General features: G+C 39.9%; 1 protein-coding gene across 15 annotated transcripts in view; it reads left to right on the forward strand.

Moving 5' to 3' along the window:
* Positions 1 to 22,163, forward strand: part of zfand6 (zinc finger, AN1-type domain 6) — a 48,314-nt gene that overhangs the window by 12,968 nt on the left and 13,183 nt on the right. For 3 of the 15 annotated variants that reach the window (XM_041174783.1, XM_041174782.1, XM_041174785.1), the window contains 5 exons: positions 4,562 to 4,724; positions 6,051 to 6,119; positions 7,469 to 7,519; positions 8,292 to 8,403; positions 17,097 to 17,192. In XM_041174783.1, coding sequence (XP_041030717.1) covers positions 4,577 to 4,724; positions 6,051 to 6,119; positions 7,469 to 7,519; positions 8,292 to 8,403; positions 17,097 to 17,192 — 476 coding nt within the window. In that variant the 5' untranslated portion in view covers positions 4,562 to 4,576. Of the gene's footprint in view, positions 1 to 701; positions 1,352 to 4,561; positions 4,725 to 6,050; positions 6,120 to 6,204; positions 6,353 to 6,509; positions 7,520 to 8,291; positions 8,404 to 17,096; positions 17,193 to 22,163 lie in introns of those variants that run through there. The other 12 variants (XM_041174781.1, XM_041174784.1, XM_041174794.1 and 9 more) reach the window with 11 other exon arrangements.

A 22,163-nucleotide genomic window follows, 5' to 3' on the forward strand; every position in this document is an offset into this window, starting at 1 on the left:
TCTGAGCTAAAATTGATGCTAAATCAATTGTTAATTTTAAAGCTAAGATATATTTTTGTTTGCCAAAGTATTAAGGGATATGGGGCAAAGATGTATATATGGAGTCAGATTTGCAGATCAGATATGATCTAATTGAATGGCAGAACAGGCTTGAGGCACTAAATGGCCAACTCCTGTTCCTTTGAGTGGCCTGTTCCTACACTGTTAATGCTATGTAGGATTTTTAAACTATGTAAAATAAGCTTTATTTTCTATAATGTTTCTGTATAAGATTGTATCGCTTTAATTAGAAGCTTTGTGTGTGGCAGATGGGACTTTCAGTACAATGAATCTCTAGCTGATACATTGACCAGTACTCACCACAAACTTGTGAATATCATTGTCATTGTGTTAATAACCCCATGTTATTATAGTAGTGTTATTTATTTATTTTTTACCGACCCCACTCCATTGTAATGAATGTGTAACATTTTATAGTTACCTTAATGGTGTCATGCCCATTACAGTAGATAATATAAACTTTCAACCAATACTTAAAAAAAAATTGGACACAAGCTGTTAAACTGGCTGCTACAAATCATGTAACTTTTAGCATCTGAACCATAGCCAGTGTCAAGTCTCTTGGCACATAGTTAATTAAATATGGACATAGGTGAGGGTGCTTCAGTTATCTGTGAAATTCACACATTTCTTTGTTTAAGGATGGGCCAATACCTCTAAAGACTATGGTGTTTCTAGACTGCCTGTCTCCATGTTTCATACTGAACAAAAGAGAAGATTGAAACTCACTGGCTACTATCAACTTCACATTGTATCACAGTGGTCTCCCCAATCCAAACCAGACTGGGTGGGCCTCAGAAGTGTTGACCCAGTGGTAATGTGATCAAAACTGGTTTTCGGGACTGCACCCTTATTATCCAGGACTCAGCAGATCCATCAGACCAATCAGGTCATCAGCCAGTCTGAGAAGCAGACTCTGAAACTAGCTGCAAGTCATCAAACAGCCAAAGTACTTAACCTGTTGCAGTTTCAAAGCTCATCTGGGAACCCGACGTCCTAGATACTTTACTGCAAGAAATCTCAAAACCTGCTGTGACCCTTACAAGACCCTTACTTCAACTTAAAATCATCAAATCCATTCGAGCAACTTGCCACATGGAAGACTTGTAAATCAGAGACTGAATTAACTGTAATCTGTAAATCTGTACCATTTTTATTTGTATTCGGTTTTTGTGTGTGCGTGAGTGAGACAGTGCATGTGACGTTGTTTATTCAGTAAGTTTGAGGCAAATAAGTAACTATTTTAAACTCTCAAAAGCTTACTGCTGTATTTGGAATGCTCACTCCAAAGGTAAGAAAAGATGCACCTCTTTCCATACAAAAATATACTGATTATGGCAGTGAGAGAATACATACATTCTGTCAGTGACAATAGAAAATATGCTTTTTTTCCTAAAATCTCTTTGGTTACTTGCAAGGTAATTCCCTGCTGATTTCAAGAAAACAAGCTTATCTTTGCAAACCAGCTATTAATTATGCACCATTTTTTAAACTAGAGTTCTGGATGAATAAAACTCAGGAAAGCTGTGTGCACGATAAATTGTTTTATCAAGCTGTATATGTGTGCTAAGTTAGTTTACTGAGCTTTGACATGAATTTTATTCAGCAAGCTCCAAATGTACACGCCCAACCCCATTGATTGGGATTCGTGATGAGTGCCTGAAAACTATGGAACCATGCAGTACCATGGAAGTTAGCTTTCAGAGGAGGCTAACATTGATGCAAAAATCCAGCATCTCCTGAAATCTGCTGTTCACCCTGGTTGATCTTTTGGACACCCGAGGAAGTGTGTGTTTGAAGACTGTGACATCAAAACTGAAACCAAGCTCATGGTCTACCATGCGGTTGTGATCCCTTCCTTATTGTCCATGTTTTAGCCTGGTACAATGTATAGGAGGCACCCAAGAACTCTGGAGCCATACCATACCAACAATCTTGCATCGTAAGTGGGAGGGCAGATGCACCGACGTCAGTGTTGTCTTGCAGGCAGGCACCAGAGGCATTGAGTCTAGGGTCATCTGCCATCAGCTTCATTGTGTTGGTCATGTAGTTCAGATGTCTGGTTCCCAGGCTCCCAAAGCAGGTTCTTTTCTCCCAGCTCAGTCAAGGCAGATAGGCAGATGCACCAGAGGGTACAGAGGAAGAGCTTTAAGGATATGCTGGAAGCCAACATGAAGAAATGCAACATTGACATCAACTCCTGGGAGTCCATTGCCTTGGATCAAACCAGGTAGTAGTGTATGTGGAAAGAATCCCAGCATTTTGAGGTCCAACAATGACACAATGAAGCGAAGCAAGAGTGGCAAAAAGAACACACCATGACCTGAACACACCATGATCTGAACTGGTAACACATGACAACAGATGCCTTCTATGCCATAAAGTCTGCAGATCCCAAATTGGCCTCATCAGCCATTTTCAGACTCACGAAAGGCAATCATTCCTGCTAGCATGGGAAAGCCAACAGTAATTTAAAAACCCACCAATTTGATAATTAAATCCATGATGGACTGTGAAGGAAGCAGCTTAAACATTGGGAGGAGCTGGTATAAATAATACTTTCCAGTGAGGATCCTGTTTGAGTGCAAGTGTGATGCTGCAGTGATTAAAAATGTGAACCCATGCTTGGCTATTTAACTGAGAATCATAATTTTGGTGATAATACCTGCCTGCCAGTTAGTTCCACATTATTTTGAAGTGAACTAGTTTGGTTAAACTTTAATCAGAGATTCTTGAATCAGATTTTATTGGATTATATTTTATTTTAGTGTTTTCTCTGGTTTTATGATTGAACATTCCTGCAAAGTTTTGTAAGAAAAATCTTAAGTCTCCTTGGAAATTGAAATAATTTTGGTGTCTTTTAATGTGCTGAAATATCATATACCTTTTCATACCAGTGTTTTAATAAATTCACTTTCCAACCTAACTATTAAATCTTCCTCTTTGTAGATTTATATTTTAACTTCCTCAACTCATTTCTAAACAACCCATTCCCTTTATTTTAGTAATTTTGTATGTAAAACTGTCTCAGTTGCATCATTTCACTTTTATTCCTCCTCCTCAACTTCAGCAATAATTTAAATTTTACATTAAATCCCCACATTTTAATGAACTGCATTGCTTATTGCAGGTTTTTCTGAGCAATAATAATAAACAAATTGTCAGATGCTGTAATTTTCAGTTCTTAGCTTTAAAATCTAGAAAAGCAGAGCAAGCTAATTGACATGAGTGAGCTATCCTGATATTGAAATTGTGGAAAGATGTCCAATTAATTCAGTTGTTAGTCCACATATTCTAGTTGTACTTTGTGCCACTGAATTGTACAACTGATGTAATCACTTGTAGCTTTTTACAGGTAGGAGCTAAATGAATGCTTTTGTCTACTCTTTGCTGCAATAAAAATCTCCAACCTCCCAACACTGGCAGTAGAAATGAAGCCTGAAGTGGCTGAAAAGCAGGGTGATTTCTTTTTATTGGTCACTGAATTCTCCCTCTTAGTTCTATACTATCTGTTTTAGGCATTTGAAATTTCATTAACAAATTGATAACTTACCATGACGGTGGCATGTAGCTTATTTTCTGGTGATCTTCCCTCTCCATCTTGCATGCGCTCTCTCTCTTCCTAACCCCACCCGCCACCACCCGACCACCCCCAAAGCAAAGCTTAATGTGTCTTATGTGATGGTATATACCTTAGCTGCTATGTCACTGTTCTCTTTACCCTTTCACCTGTATGGTACTGTCTCAGTTGTGCTATTTACAATAAGAAAAGTGGATTTTTAAAAAATGTATCGTTTAAAGAAGTAATTGTGAATTTAAGACAAGAATTCAGTTGGTTCCTGATGATTTCAGCCCAACTATTCAGAATAGCTAAACTGTGCAGACCAGAAAGGGTTAATGATTGGTTTCCTTTTGTAATGGATCAGCTCAGAGTCCAGTAGAAATCAGACTGGCCGCAGGTTTGGATATAGGGATACTGTTTTAGCCACATGTGGTAATTTTAGTAGAAAACATTTTGGATACGCGCACGCAATACAGCTAAATGTACTTCACATCTGTATATTAACATGTACACCATGCAGTCACCATGGAAGTAAAGCACTCGATGATGAAAGCCTTCACACACTTTTTTGCCTCACCATTTTGCCAACAAACACACAAAAATGTGAAAGCACATGTGCTGACCACCATGTGAATGAGTTTTGTGAGCACATGCCCATGATCATGTCTATTACTCAATTTTATTAATTGGAAGTGCAATTAGCCATATCTACAATATCAGCCACAAGTGGCCAGTGCCCAGCAAAGAGTTAAGGCCCTGGAAAGGAAAAGAACATTGTAATTGTATGATCTGCAAACATTGAGAGTTTTTTTTCTAGTTTTCTTTCCATGCTGTTTGCGCAGAGGTCAGTGCAGCCTACAACAGCAGTGCATTTCTGACTTTGTGTCTGTCATATCTGGTAGCCATGACTCTTAACAGTTTCTAACTTCCTTTTGCAAGGTCTGTTGAAGGAACATGGCTCAAGAAACCAATCAGACTCAAGTGCCTATGCTGTGTACCACTGGCTGTGGATTTTATGGGAACCCGCGAACGAATGGCATGTGTTCTGTTTGCTATAAGGATTTTCTTCAAAGGCAAAACAATAATGGCAGAATCAGTCCAGGTAAATACTTTTTAAACAAAAATGTAATTTGTAACTGCAGTTGATTTTTAAGCACTCTGCACTGAATTTGTTTAATTACATATGAGGTATAGCTTGTGCTAGAATCACTTCCTGCTTAAAACCAAGTTAGGGCTAAAGGAGAGATTTCATCCCAAGTTTGAAAACTAATGTCACTTCCTTGAACTCAATACCCTCGAGAGGTGCTGGCTATTGATTTCCAGTATCTCAGAATTGTGATATGCCCTGGTATGAAGCAGTCATGTGAATCTTTCTTTTATTGGAGTCGCAAGGCAGTGCATGATCTTTTGATTATTGCGAATAATCAATCCCTTCTTGGGGAGTGATTGCCCTCTGCTTAATTAATGTTCAAATCATTACCTTCTATACTTTCAAATTTTAATTAGTTTTTAAAAATGTTTTCAAGGTGTAGCATCACCAGGTTCTGATGGTAATGTTAAGTTTGCCATCTGATTTAGCACAGACTTGTCAAAAATCATATACCTTTGCCAGCAGGAAACAACAGCCCCAACCTATTTACCCTTGAAATTGGAAATTTCAAGTGTTTAATCTCTCTTTAGATGATGGTCATAAATAAATCTCAGCTCCCCAGTTGAAATTTGATACTTGCACGAGTTGACTCAATTGTCTTGCTGTTCAGGCTATTAAGTGAAGAATAGTCACTTGGGTAGGTACTGAAGAGCAGTTGACACCTATGGAATTCCCCTTTGCCATGGGTCATTTCCTTCAGGAGAGAGTGTTAGGAGCTGGGGAGTTTTGTGGGAGTAAGAGGTAGCATATTTTTGCCCTTTTTCCTGAAACCTTTGTGTCTCCATAATTTTGGTTGGAGTTTCTTTAAACGGAAGAAAAGTATCCTTTGTGTCAAAACATAAATGTGTGTTCTTGCATCCCTTATATAATCTGTAATGGAAGATGTCTTTTAATATTGACATAGAATAATTTCACTCTCTTTTAATCCATGCTTTCATTGCAATGCTTAGTTGGATTTCTTGTGGAAAAGCAAAATAGTTTGGATGCTGGAAATCTGAAATGAAAAACAGAAAATTCTGGAAATAGTTAGCAAGTCTGGCAGCATCTGATTTCTTGTACGTACAGTTACTCATCGCGTGGCATCCTCTTGTCCATAAAGGAAATTGCTGTTACCGGGTTTCTTCTAGCCATCACGGTTCTGGACTCTTGCTTGTGCCTCATCAGGCGTAAGGCTTGTTCTGTAAAGGAACACTTAAATGTTGTCATTGCGTCATATTCTGGGTCTGTCTCATGGCGTCTTCCATGTTGCTAATGGTTTGATGGTAATTGTTCTGACAGGGTCAGACTTGACTGGAAGAGGAGAAGGTAACAATCAGTCAACCAGGAGAACGGTGGTTGATTATTCAGGTTGTGTATGGTTTAATTTCAGATTTTGTCCTGAGGTTTAAGTGTTTTAGAATGTAATCCATTGATCACCTGATTTCTTGTTAAGGTTTTTTAATCGCCTTTTGGAGGGGAGGACTTGCTGGATACTGATGAGTCAATTTTGCATTTTTGTCTCTATTGAGGCGTTCCTCAAGGTGAAGCTCTGAATATGGATGCGAGCAACAGCTCATGACTCTGGTTGGTTATTGCAATAGGTTAGCATCTATTGACTACTACAGTGCCACAGGAGGGCTGGGCATTTTTTTTCTGTAGTCTCTTCACTATTTTGTACAATGTTTGGTTGTTGTCTTTGCTTCTGTTTCTGTTAAGCTCGTGATGACTAGGCCTGCTTGTCTCTTTTTTGTGTCTTAGCTCGTTAATCCATGGAAGCTGGTTGAGTTTTGCCTTGATACAGAGCTCAACCAAATCGCTGCCTAATCACTGTTCCACTTGGATCAACCAGAGCATCTACCACCCAGGCCAAGTCAGTCTCCACATCAACTGTTGTGTCTACCAGCATTCAGAAGCAATTGTTCAACTTTGAAATTAGATTTTACTGATGGCGTTTTGGGCTCCTTGATATCAAATTGTTTAAAGGCTGAGCCTCTTGGGTGAACACAATTATTTTCTTTAACTTGAGCTACATGAACCACTGGAGTACTGATGCCCAAAGACACCTATAGAACTAGTCTTTATCATCAGAGTCAAAAGAAAATGCCATGCACTGACCAGAAGTTGCGAAATGGTTATGGAAATAGTTAAAGCAGCAGTCGAATGAACAAATTCTGCAAGCTTTTATCATCCTTTGTATCAGTGAATATTCTAACTGCACGATTGATGGTGTTATGATCTTACTGGTGGTAACCTTCATTGAGTTTAGGGCTAATTTGAAAAACACTTCTACATTGTCGCCTAGCGATCTGGCACTTGAAAGATGAGTGTTGTAGAGCAGCATTGAGTCACCTTACAAATCCCTATAGTAATCTCAAGCATTCATTTATAACTCCATTATTTCAGCTTTTAAACCTTTTTTAAATATCTTCACTATTTAATTTTACTTAAAATGTTTGGCAAAATGAATATAAAATTCAACTACATATTTGTGTTTTAATCAGAGAATTGCATGTGATGTATGATCATCTAAAGAAAACAAATTGACAAAATGATTTATCCAATTTGAGACTCGATTGCTATTTATTTTGCCTTGTTGTGAGAGGGTGAGTGAGAGCCTACAGGTCGGCCTTTGGCAGTGTCATTCTATGGCTGACCATCGGGTGATGTTTGAAGACACCAATTTTGTGTCCTTTACTCCCACTCCTCTCTTCATTTAGGAGAATGTAATATCTACACAGTCATGGAGTCAACAGGAAAGACTAAGTTTGGTAAGATGCAGAACGTGCCCACATGCTTTCTATCCAATCCCGTCAAGTGTTTATAGTTTAAAGTTAGTTGCAAATATACATATGTTCAGAAAATTAATGTTCCTTGTTTTGTAATGAAATTTTAACTGAACTAGCAGTAACTTTATACACTATATAAGATGCATTTGCTCAGTAGTAAGAATCAGAGTATATTTAAAGAAAAAAGAAATTGAGTTTTTAAACTGCTTTTCACAAATTCAGAATGTCCCAGAGCGCTTCACAATCAATGAAGTATTTCTGTTATAATGTACAAAACACAGCAGCCAATTTGCGCGCAGCAAGATCCCTTAATAATGTAATAATGAACAGGTAATCCATTTTCATGATGTGGTTCAGAGATAAATATTGACCAGGGTACTGGGAAGAGCCGCTTACTATTCTTTGTATAGTGCCATGGGATCTTTTACATGCACCTGAGAGGGCAGACAGAGCACTCTAGGCCAGATTGAAAAGATGGCACTTCAGACAGTGCAGCACTCCCTCTGTAACTCAGCTGAAGTGTCAGCTTGGTTTATGTGCTCAAGTCTCAAGAGAGGCCCATAACCTTCTGAATCAGAGGTGCACATGAAGTAACAGCCATGGCTGACATTGTAATCTTTTAACCATCTTACTGCCCTTACTCATTATTAGTTTGAAGACTAGAAGATCTCATAGCAATGCTAAATTGACCTGCTTCACAATGCTGCATATTAGGTACTACACTGTATAATTTATTTATCTGTTCTTTGTACAGCATCTCCCAATTTGAGTAGTTTAACTGAAGTGTATCCTGTTCAATGCACAGAAGAGAATCTCCCAGAAATACCATCATCTTTCTCCTCCTCCTCTACATCTGGCCAATCAAGGTAAGTAAGCAACTTCACTCCTGGGAAATTTATGTGAAACTTAAATAACTGTTTAGTCACAATATGGAATGTCAGGTTTTCACCTAAATCAAAAATATAACAAGTATATATTTATTAGTGAACAATCATATTTTTTCATAGTGAGTGCACCTGTTAATAATCTTAACTATGTCAGTTTATTCTAAAAGTTAGCAAAGCTTTATTTACCTGACAGTTACAAAGGGAGATGTGTATAATTACTGGTTTCTATTGGTCCTGTTCTGTGCTTATACTGTTGAGTAGAGCAGACGTTGTAGTTGATTTGGGATTTGATCACAGGCAACAATGCCTGTGTGCCAGCTCCCTTATTGAGAAGGCAGAGTAATCAACATGTTGTTTTGTTACCTCTGGTCCTGCATCTACCACAATTCTGCAACTAAACAGCACCTTTTGATTCTGTCTTGAATGCCATTAACCCTCCAAACCCTGTCCCCCGTCCCTCCCACCCAAATTGTTTGAGTATAGCCATCACTTTGCACCTTCAAGTGTGAAGGCAACTCGCCACTTAACCTGTGGTCAAATCTATCTTGAGAATATTGAGTGGATTTGCATTTTCCGCTGTCCAGATTCATCTGAGGAAATAGACCCACGTATAGATATGGTGAATTCAACCTGACTCCTCCCCCCACTTTAGTTCCCCCCTCAGCTGCTTGTTCAGGCTATGCCATGAGTTGAGCTTTAAACTCCTATGTTCCAGTTATCAAAACCACGTTTTTCCACCTCTAATGGTGCATGCCTCTGCTTTACCTGCCTGCTACTGCCATTAAAACTCCAATATATGTTCTAATTACCTTTTAAGGCTCAATTTCTCCAGCATTAATTTCACCATTCTCCTGACTTTTGCCCTAAGACCAGCTCTAGCTTGACCAAAATTTCACTGCCTAGATTCTACCCCACACCAAGCCCTGCTTACCTATTGCCACTATTTTCATAGCCACTGCTGGTTTCCTGTCAATCAATGCAACAAAATACATCATTTGACTTTATTAGCAATTATCAATTAACTAACGTATTGGAGATGGCAGGGCAAGTGATGTGCTGTGATTGCAGGATGTGGGAGCTTCTGGATACTGGTGTGATCCAGGGCAAACCATCTGCAGTAAGTGTTTGTGGCTGCAGGAACTTCAACTCCAAGTTATTGAGCTGGTGCTACAGACACTGTAGCATATCAGGGAGGGTGAAATTTACCAGGACATTTTATTCTAGGAGGCGATCACACCCCTTAGATAAGACTCTTCTGATTTGGTCAGCAGTCAGGAACAGGAGGGTATGACTGCAAATGAGGCAGGTAAGGGGACCTAGAGGGTGGGACTGCAGGAGACTTAGCCCTTGCGATGTCCAACAGGTTTGAAGATTTTTCAGCTTACTTTAGTGGAAGTGGGGGCTGCAGCGTGGATGAGCTATCTCGCCTTGGCATCGTGGTACAAGAAGCCATTCAAGCGGGGGAGTTGCAAGGAATGTACTGGTAGTAGGTGGCAGCATATTCAGAGTGATTGATACCGTTCTCTGCAGCAAAGAGCATGAGTTCAGATGGCTGTGTTGCCTGCCTGGTGCCAGGGTTCAGGACATCTGCTCAGGGCTACAAAGGAACTTGCAGTGGGAGGTGGAGGACCAAGCCGTCATGGTCCATGTTGGTACCAATGACATAGGCAGGACAAATGAGGTTCTGCATAGTCAGTATGAGAAGCTTGGCACAAAATTAAGAAGCAGAACCTCAAATGTGGTAATCTCTGAATTATTACTTGAGCTACTTGCAAATTGGCATAGTGCAAGTCAGATTAGGGAGACGAATGTGTGGCTCAAAGCCTGGTGTGGGAAAAGTGGGTTCCGGACCGTGGGGCACTGGCACCAATACTGGGGAAAATGGGGTCTGTACCATTGGGGTCTATACCTGAACTGTGCTGGGGCCGGTGTTCTTACGAGTCACATAATTAGGGAAGTAGCGAGGGTTTTAAACTAAGTACAGGGGACAAGGGTACAAATTTTGGGAAGATTTGGTAAATCAAAAGAGTACAGACAAGGCAGAAGAGAAAGACATTATTACAGGAAATGAAAAATGGACAGTGACAGGAAGGGATACAGCGTACAAACCTAACATTAAATCAACTGAACAGACTAGAGGTTATAAAAAGAATAAAAGGATCAAACTAAAGGCTCTGTATCTGAATGCACAAAGCATTCTAAACAAAAACAGGTGAACTGAGAGTGCACATAGAAATAAAAAATTACAATTTGCCGGCCATTACCGAGACATGGCTACAGGAGGACATGGGTTGGGACCTGAATATTAAAGGGTATAGGACATTTAAGAAGGATAGGAAGTGAGGAAAAGGTAGAGGGGTGGCTCTGTTAGCTAGTTATGGTATTAACACAATAGAGAGGGCTGACTTAAGTTCTGGAAACTAGCATGTGGAAATGGTTTGGTAAAGATGAGAAATGATAAAGGCAAGAAGTCACTTGTGGGAGTCGTGTACAGGCCCCCTAATAGTAACCACATGGTAGGATGGAGCATAAAGGAAGAAATGGGAGCTTGTCAGAGAGGCATGGCTATAATCATATATACTGGGAAAGTCAGATGGGCAAAGGTAGCCTATGTGAGTTCATAGAATATTTCTGGGATAGGTTCTTAGAACAGCATGTTCTGGAGCCAAGCAGAGAACAGGCTATACTAGACCCAGTATTGTGCAACGAGATAGGATTAATTAATGACCTCATAGCAAAGACACCCCTAAGTAGCAGCAGCCATAGTATGATTGAATTTTACATTCAGTTTGAGGGAGAGAGGAGTGGGCCTGAGACTGTTTTTAAACTTAATTAAGGACAATTATGATGGCACGAAAGCAGAGCTGGCTAAAGTGAATTAGCAAATTAGGTTAAGGAATAGGTCAATAGAGATACAGTGGTAAACATTTTAGGCGACATTTCGGAATATCCCCTTAAATAGCTACATTCCAACGAGTAAGAAAATGTCCAAGGGATGGACACACCCCATCTGTGGTTAACTCGAAAGGTTAAAAATTGTATCAAACTTAAAGAGCAAGTCTATAATTGTGCAAAAATAGGTGGAAGGCCAGAAGATTGAATAGAATATATGGAACAGCAAAGGATGACTAAAAGATTAATAAGGAGGGAAAAATTAGAGTACGAGAGAAAGCCTGCCAGAAATATAAAAACAGATGGTAAGAATTTCTATAAATACTTTTAAAAGAAATGAGTTAACAAAGTGATGAGTGTCAGTCCTATAGAAAGTGAGTCTGGAGAATTGAAAACAAGGAAATGGCAGATGAACAGGTATTTTGCATCAGTCTTTAATATAGAGGTTACAAATAACATCCCATTAACAGCTATAAATCAGGAACTGGAAAGGAGGGAGGAACTCAGAAAAATTACAATCACCAGTGAAGTGGTACTGAGTAAATTGTTGGAGCTGTGGGCAAACAAGTGCCTGGGTCCTGATGGACGTCATCCGAGGGTCTTAAAAGAAGTGACTAGTGAGATAGTTGATGCATTAGTTTTAATTTTCTGAAACTCCCTAGATTTGGGGAAGGTCCTATTAGATTGGAAATATCAAATGTAACTCTGTTTATACTGCACTCGAATTACTCGTAACTTCAGAGCTGAAGAAGGGTCATACGGACTTGAAACATTAACTCTATTTCTCTCTCCACAGATGCTGCTAGACCTGAGTTTTTCCAGCATTTTCTACAAAAAGATATTGATAGTTTAAGTGAGTGGGAAAGGATCTGGGAAAATGTGAAATTGTCTATTTTGGAAGGAAGAATAAAAGAGAAGCATATTATCTAAATGGTGAGAGATTTTAGAGCTCTGAGATGCAGTGATTTGGGTGGCTTAGTGCATGAATTGCAAAAGGCTAGTATGCAGGTGTAGCAAGTAATTAGGAAAGCTAATGGAATGTCATCATTTATTGCAAGAGGAATTGAATACAAAAGTAGGAAGGTTATGCTTCAGTTATGCAGATCACTAGTGAGACCACATCTGGAGTACTGTGTATGGTATTGGTCACCTTATTTAAGAAAGGGTATAAATGCATTGGAAGCAGTTCAGAGAAAGTTTACCAGATTAATGGGCGGGGTGTTTTATGAGGAAGGGTTGGGCATGCTAGGCATGTATCCGCTGGAGTTTAGAAGAGTAAGAGGTGATTTGTTTGAAACATATAAGATCCTGAGGGTTCTTGACAGGGTGGATGTGGAAGTATCTAGAACTAGGGGTCACTGTTTAAAAATGAGTCGGCCATTTAGGATGGAGATGAGATTAAATTTTTTCTGAGGGCCATGAGTCTTTGGAACTCTGTTCCTGAAAAGGTGGGAGCAGAGTCTTTGAATATTTTTTAAGGCAGAAGTGGTTAGATTCTTGTTGAGCAAGAGGGTGACTGGCTATCATGCGTAGGTGGGATGCAGATTTGAGCTTACTATCAGATCAGTCATGATCTTATTAAATGGTGGAGCAGGCTTGAGTGGCTGAATAGTCTGCTCCTGCTCCTTGTTTGTATGTTGGCAAGAAAATTTACGGATGATACCAGAAATGCAAGGCTCTGCATATCGGGAAAGAATGAACAGGTTTGGCCCCTTTTCTCTTGGGGGTGGGGGGGTGGTGGGGAGATAACTTAAACGAGATTTTTAAAATTCTGAAAAGTTTTGATAGAGTGGATACAGAGAATGTTTCCTCTTGTGAGGAAGAGCAAACTAGAGGTCATCAATATAAGATAGTCACCAAGATATGCAAGAGAGAATTCCAAAAAAAACTACTTTATGCAAACGGTGGTAAGAACGTGGCACTCTACCATGGAGCGATTGAAGTGAATTGTATAGATGCATTTAAGGGGAATCTAAACAAGCAAATGAAGAAGAAAATAGAGGGTTATGATGATCGATTTAGATGAGGAAAAATGGGAGGAGGCTCAAGTGCAGCATAAACACCAGCATGGACTGGTTGGGCTGAATGGCCTGTTTTTATGCCATACACGTTATGTCATCCTATGTATTATTAATAACTGACAATGGTGTGGCTGTCCAGCACAACCCATCTATAACCTAGCCAAGTTAACCAGGCCATATAAGCTATATAATATGTAATTTTTAATAATGTGCCCACCACCATTGGGTTTAAAAAAAAATCACCTTTTGACCCGCCAAGAGAATTCAGAAAATAACAAAGGAAAACGAGACCACTTTTTTCACAAGTAGGAATAGAAAGCAAAGCTGAAGGTGTACGGTATTCTTGTAGGTCAATGAATTTTGGGGTAACTTAGACAAAGACCAGATTCTGTTAAGACAGGTCAGGCCTGGAGCTGGAAATTGCAGGAACAAAATGTAAACGGGCCATCTCTGAAAGATTTATTATGTGGGAAATTCAATCAGTCCTTGTGTCCAGTAAGGAACTGAAGATGTGCTTCTGACTTTTGAGCAGCCAGACTCTCTTGCATATGTTATTTATCTAGGTTTTACTTATGTTTCAATGCTGCCTCAACAGGTTAGGCTTCTAAAATGTATTACCAATGGAAGGGATGTGTGCCTTTGCTGCTATAAATTGGTAAAATAGAAGGTTACACAAATGTCCTTGAGAGATTTCATTTCTTCTACAGTTGTGAGCCAGTTGGTTATATTACTGGATTAATAATCCAGAAGCCTGGACTGGTAAACCATTGATTTCAAATGCCTCCATTACAGTTAGTGATTTTGAATATTTTATTTTTGTATCGTATCTCTCTCTTCGCCATGTACATCTCTTTTTCTTCACCATATGCCTCTCTGTTTGCTGTGTATCCGCCTCGCCTGCCTCATGTATCTTGTGCTCAGCATAAGTGGCCATGCAGCTCTCAGATTGTTATAAAATTCATCTGCTTAGTAAAGCCCTTTATGGAAAGAAATCTGCCATCTTTACCCAATCCGACCTAACATGTGATTTCAATCCCTTTGTAATTGACTCGCAACTGCCCTTTGAATGGGCCATTCAGCAAGCCACTCAGCTATATCATTCTACCACAAAAGAAACAATAATGGGCATAAAACTGGTTTGGAGACAGAGCTGGCACATCCAACTCTGATGACCCTGGGTGTCATCCATGCTAACATTTGGAGACTGGTGCCAAGGTCATGGAGCAGCCCCTCAGACTCGCCAAGCAAAAGCCTGATGTAATCATACTCTCAAAATTATGCCTTTCAGCCAATGTCCCAGATTCTGCCATCACTATTCCTCGGTATGTTTTGTTCCACCTGAGGATGGGCAATAAATGTTGTCCTCAGCAATGCCCATATCTCAAGAATTATGGTTTTAAAACCGGCTCAGATCTTAGCAGCAGCAACGGTCATTGGATTGCACTTTGCTCATAAATTTCCCCAAACAGACACTGCTGCACATTTCTGGGACCTCCTGAGACCGGCTTTCCCAGAAATGCACAACTCAGGGCATGTGGGGGAGCTCTGTCAAAGCGGAGTAGAGTTGGAGTGGGGAGGAAGTTTCCCGGGAAGTTTCAATTTCTGATGGGAACTGGTCAGAGTTGGGGCAGTTCCGTAGGACTTACCTGGGTAGTTATCCAGGAAATGTCAGACAAATTAAAACCTAGTCTAACATCTGGGTAACTGCACGACTGATTGTCCAATTACCCTTGCTCAAACCAGCCTCCACCCATCTCCGACAATCGCCCATCCACAGCACCTAGCTCCTGTCTGAGAAGTTTAAAGGTCCATTTTGGGTGTTGGTGGTTTGTGGACGGGCGAGTGTTGGTGATGGGTGGCGGCTGGTTTGAGCAAGGGTGATTGGACAATCAGTTGTCCAGTTACCCAGATGTTAGACTAGGTTTTAATTTGTCTGACATTTTCTGGATAACTACCCAGTTAAGTCCCACGGAACTGTCCCAACTCTGACCAGCTCCCATCGAAGTTGAAACTTCCCGGGTGATGCCCATGGAGGTCCGCTCGTCAGGACCTCCACAGGGTCCCTATGCACACCTTCAGACCCAAGTCCAGATTTGGCCGAATATGTTGTGTAACTGCTTGTCAAGTGATTGGAAGAAACTCATTTGAACACGTTAAATACCACCCAAGTTTGATTTAATACCACTAGGTTTAAGAAGGTAATGCTGTACAATAATAAGAACAGAAAATACTGGAAATACTCAGGTCTGACAGTTTCTGTGAAGATAGAAACTTAGTTAATGTTTTGGGTCAGTGACCTTTCATCAGAATTGAAAGGGCATCCATCTGAAGCATTAACTCTTTCTTTCTGTTTTTATTTCAAATTTCCAGCAGCCACATTATTTTGTTTGTATTGTAGCTATAGAGTACTTGGGTTTGAATACAAGGGGAGGAATGTTCAATTGAACGTAAATGAAATGTTCCAGAATGTGTGGATTAACTAAGTATACTAGGCAGAGTGGGCAAATTGAAACCAGTAATGTTTTTATCCTGTTAAATCCAGGTCCATTGTTCCCTATTTACCTTAATGGTAAATATGTAAAGGGGTTGGAATCTGTAAATTTGGTGCCAAAGGTAACCTTGGAAAAACTTTTAGTTCTTTGCAAATGTGCTATAAGTAATCACAAACTTTTGACTTTAACCAATGATTAAAATTAACAGTACCACTATAGCAATTTGCTTTCATTTCTAGCTTCTGTTTTCATAAGTCCTTGAAAGTCATGGAGCCTTCTACTTTTTCCATCTTGCAGTTGAGTTAGGATTTTAACAAGTGTGCCTTTTGGCACTCAATTACAGAAAGCTGCTGCTGGGTTAGAGCATTATCTTTAAATGATTAGGAGTAGTTTCTCATATCTTATCCACCCCTTGTTTAATGCTTCCAAACTGTCAGTTCTACCATAATTGCCCTTATTCCAGATTTCCATTCCTGATCATCTTTGGGTGCAGGAAGTTCGAAAGTAAAAGCCAATAAAACCAATGCAATAACAAGTGGGCATTTTTGCCTCAATGAAATCACTTCAAGAACATAACACATTCTGTTATCCAATAGTCACTAGCTAATAACTTAAGTTTTATGATTTTCCTTAGTTCTGCGTGTCCTTTTCTGGGGTTCTCACCAAGTTAAAGACTCTAACGTTAGATCCCTGAAGTCTTCACATACAAATGTTTTAGCATGCTGGTTGAAGTCCTTTACTGTATATTTTAGTAGAGTTGTTGGATCTGTTTATGTGTCATCACTTCTAAAAACAGCAGAGTAAAGCATTTCTCATCAGCATGTCCTCCTCTGGGTGTTACTTTATGGCCACTGGCATAGCCTGCCATATTCTAGACCATGAATTACAGCCATGTGTTGTGATAGGTCAATCTGGCTGCATGGCAGTTGCTAAAATATCAACTTGGAAAATCTACAATTAACCATTGTTCCCTTCTCACCTTGCATTTTCAAAAAAAACCCTGATCAAATAATGTACACAGCAAGTAAAGAGAATTAAAGGGATCCTACTCCTGTGAAAACCCCAGTTATGGGACATTATTTTAAGCTCATTATTAACTAACTAATTATAAATAAGAGCTAACATAATTTGTAATGTCGAGTAAGGTAGTTGTAGTTCTTTGCTGTTGCATTTTTATCAATCTGATTTTAAAATAAAATAGTTAATATAGTAAGGTAATAAATGGAGAAAGAATGTATGAACTGTTATATGTTTACTCAACCTTCAGTCCACAACCAGTAATGGGAAGAGGGAAAAGGGGAAGAAAGCAAAGAGAGAAGAAGGGAAGATCTATTAAAAGAGAGGGAAGAAAGGGAAGGAAGAGGTAAGAAAAAGGGCTAGAAGGGAAAACAAATTAAAAGAGGATTAAGGAAAATGTAGGAGGAAGTTAGAAACTGTAAGATTGGGGTTGTGATGAAATGGGTATCATGTGCTCAGTGAAACCAGTTCATAGAAAACTGTGGCTCAGCTTCTCATTAAGGTGTATGCTGATCTTCCCCACAGTAAGAAGTCGATCCCGTGATTATTCGTGAGCTTTTAACAGCAGAACTGTAGTAATGATGAGGAAATATTTATGAAGACCATTATGCTAGTGTCACGTTTTTGGCTTTTTGGCTCTATTTGCCCTTTATGGGGTTTATGCAGTCCGTGCTTTCCTTTGCAAGAACCCTTCATATGAAATGTGTAAATTCATTAAATCAGTTTTAGTAATGTAACCTTTAAACAGCTGGTTCTTGACCTTTTCAGTTTTAAAATTTTGCGTAAACAGGGGTAGCCTTCTGAACTGCCCTTTTCGTTTAGGTGTTTTGGCAATCTCTTTAAAGCCCAGCCTTTTAGTTACCTTACCTTCACAACAACCATCTTCCTGGAACTAAACATTACCTCTAAAATATTAACATGAACCAAGAGCTAGATATTTGTTACACTGTTAATGTTTTAAATATTGAGCAACTTTTGTACAAAGTTTCAACCCTGTATTCAAGTTGTTTTCCACCTCATTACAGTGAGTTTTATGTTTTTGCTTTAAGTTGAATTTAACAAATTAATTGGAGGTGCATTTACTAAGAGATTTTTCATTTTTGTTTAAAATATTAACTGCTGCATAACATGCCTGACAGGTGTCACTTATCTCTCACCTGTTCTCTGAACAGCTGAATGCTTTTGGCATAATGCTTGAAAGTTTGGGATTACTGTTTTTCTCCTAACTAATTGAGCATTTCTTTCCTATTTCCATCTGCCTTACTTCTAACTTTATTCAATTTTACTGTTTTCTCCCCACCTGCAACCTACAAACTGTTTATGTCAGCCCCTAGGCTACAATGGCTGTGAATTCTATGAACTGCTGTCCAGAATAGCAGAGGAACTGTGAAGTTCAGGGCTCAGGTGCTTGTCCTGACTCAATGAAATTGTTTCATCTTGACATGGTCAAGAGCAGCTATCAGGAGAGGAACACTAGAGATGCTCCCCATACCATACTTAAGTGGTGTTTCAAATATTTACTCCTTATGAGGTAAGTACCTAAAGCTGAAGTAATTTAGTTGCCTGCATCACCATCGCTACAAAAACAGGTCAGAGGCTCAGAATCCTGCAGTGAGTAACTCACCTCCTGACTCCCCAAAGCCTGTCTACCATCTACAAGGCACAGGTCAGGAATGTGATGGAATACTCTCCATTTACCTGGATGCGTGCAGCTCCAACAACACTCAAGAAGCTTGACATCATCCAGCACAAAGCAGCCCACTTGATTGGCACCCCATCCACAAACATTGACTCCCTCCACCACCGCACAGTAGCAGCAGTGTATACCATCTACAAGAGTAACTGCAGGAACTTAACCCTGGCACCTTCCAAATCCACAACCATCTAGAAGGGTAAGGGCAACAGACGACCACCTGGAAGTTCCCCTCTAAGCCACTCACCATCCTGATTTGGTAATATATCACGGTTTCTTCAAAGTGACTGGGTCAAAACCCTGAAACTCCCTCCCTAACAGCACTGTGGAGTGTACCTACAACACGTGGAGTGCAGTGGTTCAAGAAGACAGCTCACCACCACGTTCAAGGGAAATTAGGGATGGCCAATAAATGTTGGCCTCACCGGTGATGCCCACATCCCATGAATAAATAAATAAATAAAATATTCTCAATACAGAGATTAATTGGGTAGTGGAACAGGATTGAAACTTGATGAGGTGGTGGTTGTGTGGGCAAGGCTAGCCAAACAAAAGCTTTGCCCCCAGTGGTGATAGGAAAAATAGCAACTATCCAATTAAATGAGGAAAAATGATGGGCGGCAGAAGGGGAACAAAAATGGTATAAGAATTAAGAGTAGCTATGAAGGATGACAGGAACAGATGGCAAAGGGAAAAGGGCTCGAGGGAATGGGCTCTAATGTGATACGTGTAAAGAATAAACTTGAATAATGAGAAACAGCTGTCATGAAGGAGGGGTGTGGAAGGGAGTGTGGTTGGTTGGTGAAAAGTCATGAAAACATTTGTTTAACTGAGCCTTTACTTCATTGCCAGCTAACAATATAGAAATCAAGGATGCAAAAAGGAATGAGTTGTAGCAATATTTGTGATGGAAGGGTTTTCAGCATTAGAAAGGAAATATATTTAACATGATGTATAGCTAGTGCCTGGGTTGAACTAAGGAATTGAAAAGGGTCGACTGCAATTTTGGGATTTTACAGATTGTCAGTTTATTAGGAAGAAACCAAAGCAGACACTTGAGTGTAGAAATGAAACCGTAACAATGGAGGATTTCAACTATCCTTAGGTTAAAAAACTGTTGAGAGAGGAGTAAAATGGGTGAGAGTGACTCCAGCCTCATTTCTGTATCAGTACATGACCAGGCAAGAAGCAAATGAGATTTGGTTCAGAAGGAAAAACTGGGGCAAATCACAACTTCTGAGGTGTTGTGGGGGGAGGGGCGAGTGTGGAAAGCTGGTGTAGGGGAGGAAACAACAAAAATGATCAGCACAACTTTAGTGTTAAGAGGGCTAAAGAGTCAAAAACAAAGTTTAATGAAGGAGAGCAAGCTACAGGGGGATGGATGAGGATTTAGCCTGGATAAACTGAAAGGACAAGTAACCCCTTAAAGCAATGGGCAAGACTTAAGTGTGAAATTGATGCACACAGTCTAGAAGCACTCCAAGAGGAAGGAAGCGGCTGTGTCTAGTGTTGCGTTAGGCAGATTAGGCTAAAAGTAGAAGTTTAAAACACAGTGAGACAAAACTACTGAAAATGTGTGAAATGCCTTAATCTGCAAACTTAATTGGAAAAAAAACTCCACAAAGAACCATAAATTGTTTTTTGTGTGGACTTAATGTAATCTAGGCTGCAAAAATAATTTGACCAGAAACCATAATTATGCAAGATTTGCAATACATTCTTGCCCCAATAATAAATGGCGCTCATTACTGGTGGGCACGGTTACATTGCCTACCAAGCCCCTGCAGCAAGGTATCACTTTGAGACAGGCTCCCAGACTCCCTAAGAACTCTCTCAGTTGCACTTGTATGCCCGTAGATATTGGTTGAACAAGGACCAAAAGTTTGCCCCATGAAGCTGAATCCAAATAGCAATTGATCTGCCATTGTGATATTGTCAGAGCACCAAAGGACGAACTTTGACAAAAGCTTGAAACTTGTGCAGCTCCAAATTCCTGTTGGCTTTGCAGATTGGTACCTCAGTAACACTGTTAAAGACCCAGATCCCCACCCCCTAAAAACACCATCACAGATTGGAAGAGGATTGGGGTGACAGTGGGAGAGTCCTGGGTGCAGCATTTCCCCAGAGCAGAGGTTCTGGGATTTCTAGGCAGGGGATTTTATGTACACATTATTAAGAAGGGATGGAACCAAAAAAGGTCATGGTGAGATTTATTGATAGGAGGCCTTCTGGAGCAGTGGGTATTATCCCTACTTCTGTGCCAGAAGCTCTGGGTTCAAGTCCCACCCTGAGCCTCCAAGATGCATTCTTAAGGCAGCCAAGCAGGTTGATTTGTCAACCTGCAAATCCTTCCAGCATGTCTATGGCAGCCAGTAAGTGTGAGAGAGACTCCTGGTCAGCCATGCTTGATGCAAAGTGGTGCTCTTCAAGCAATAGCCTTTGGCTTTGGGCTCGTGACCTGTTCCAAGGGAAACAAACTTAAGCAAAAGCTTTGATTGCCTCATGCATCTCCAGACACAGGAAATCCTTTCAAATCTCATAGATTATTCTAGGTAAGGAAATGGGAGAGTGGCTTAAGGAATATTTTGCTTTCGGTATTTGGAATGTGGAGGTAGAAGGGCAGCTAATAGTTGAGTTCATAAAGAAATGAGGGCTGAAACCAGTAAAGTTTACGTATCAAGCATCATATTATATCCATAGGTTAGGGAGGAAGTAGTGGAGGTGTCATCCATGATCTTTCAGAATTCATTAACTGGACTGGAGGTGAACAAATGTTATATTTCTATTTATAACAGAGTAAATTTAGCGATTATTGACCGGTTGGTATTGTTTCAGTAATGGAAATTATTAGAGATAAAATAAATCAATACTTAGCTGAGCTGATTAGGGATTTGTAAAGGGAGATCATGTTTGAGCATAAAATGGAAGGTAGTAGCAAGATAGATAGCTGAAAGGAATGCAGGAAAGGGTTACCATGGGTGAGAGATAGAGGCTAGTAAGTAGCAAATGGATTTTAAAAGTATTGCGAAATGTGTGGGAACAAGGAGAGAAATTATTTTTAATTTTCTTAGCTTGTGCAGATACATAAATTCTTGAATGAGGATGAATAAATTTGGGAGTTTAGATTGTGAGGATGGGGTGGTTTGTTAGGCTATACTTTGAAAGCGGTACAATTTGAGGTTCCTCACTAAAGAACTGTAGCTGGCACCGACTCAATGCAATGTACATTTATAGCATGTTTCGGGGGAATCTGAGAGTTTTGATCAAAGTGTTAGGCATGGTAAATGTAGATTATCTGCTCATGTATAAATAGAAGATGACACTGCCTTGACATGGTCTCAAAATAAATGATTTTTTTCTAATCTTCCCCTTTAATTAAAACTAAGGTAGATTCCCTTGCAGGGGGCACTTGACAGGTACACAATATATCCTGTGCACTGCATCTGTCAGAGGACAGGAGAAGTTTGTTCCTAACTGGGCTTGTTTCATCAGGCACCATACGGTTGCGTGATCAGGAATCTGAGGCAGAACAACCGTAACCTACCCTCTGGGCGGAATGGTCCCAGATTTGCACTAAGTGAAGTAGTGGGCAGGTAAATGACGTTTTACCCACTGGTCGCAGTG

This window comes from Carcharodon carcharias, chromosome 26 (assembly GCF_017639515.1).
Source record: "Carcharodon carcharias isolate sCarCar2 chromosome 26, sCarCar2.pri, whole genome shotgun sequence".
NCBI classification, from domain to species: Eukaryota; Metazoa; Chordata; class Chondrichthyes; order Lamniformes; family Lamnidae; genus Carcharodon; species Carcharodon carcharias.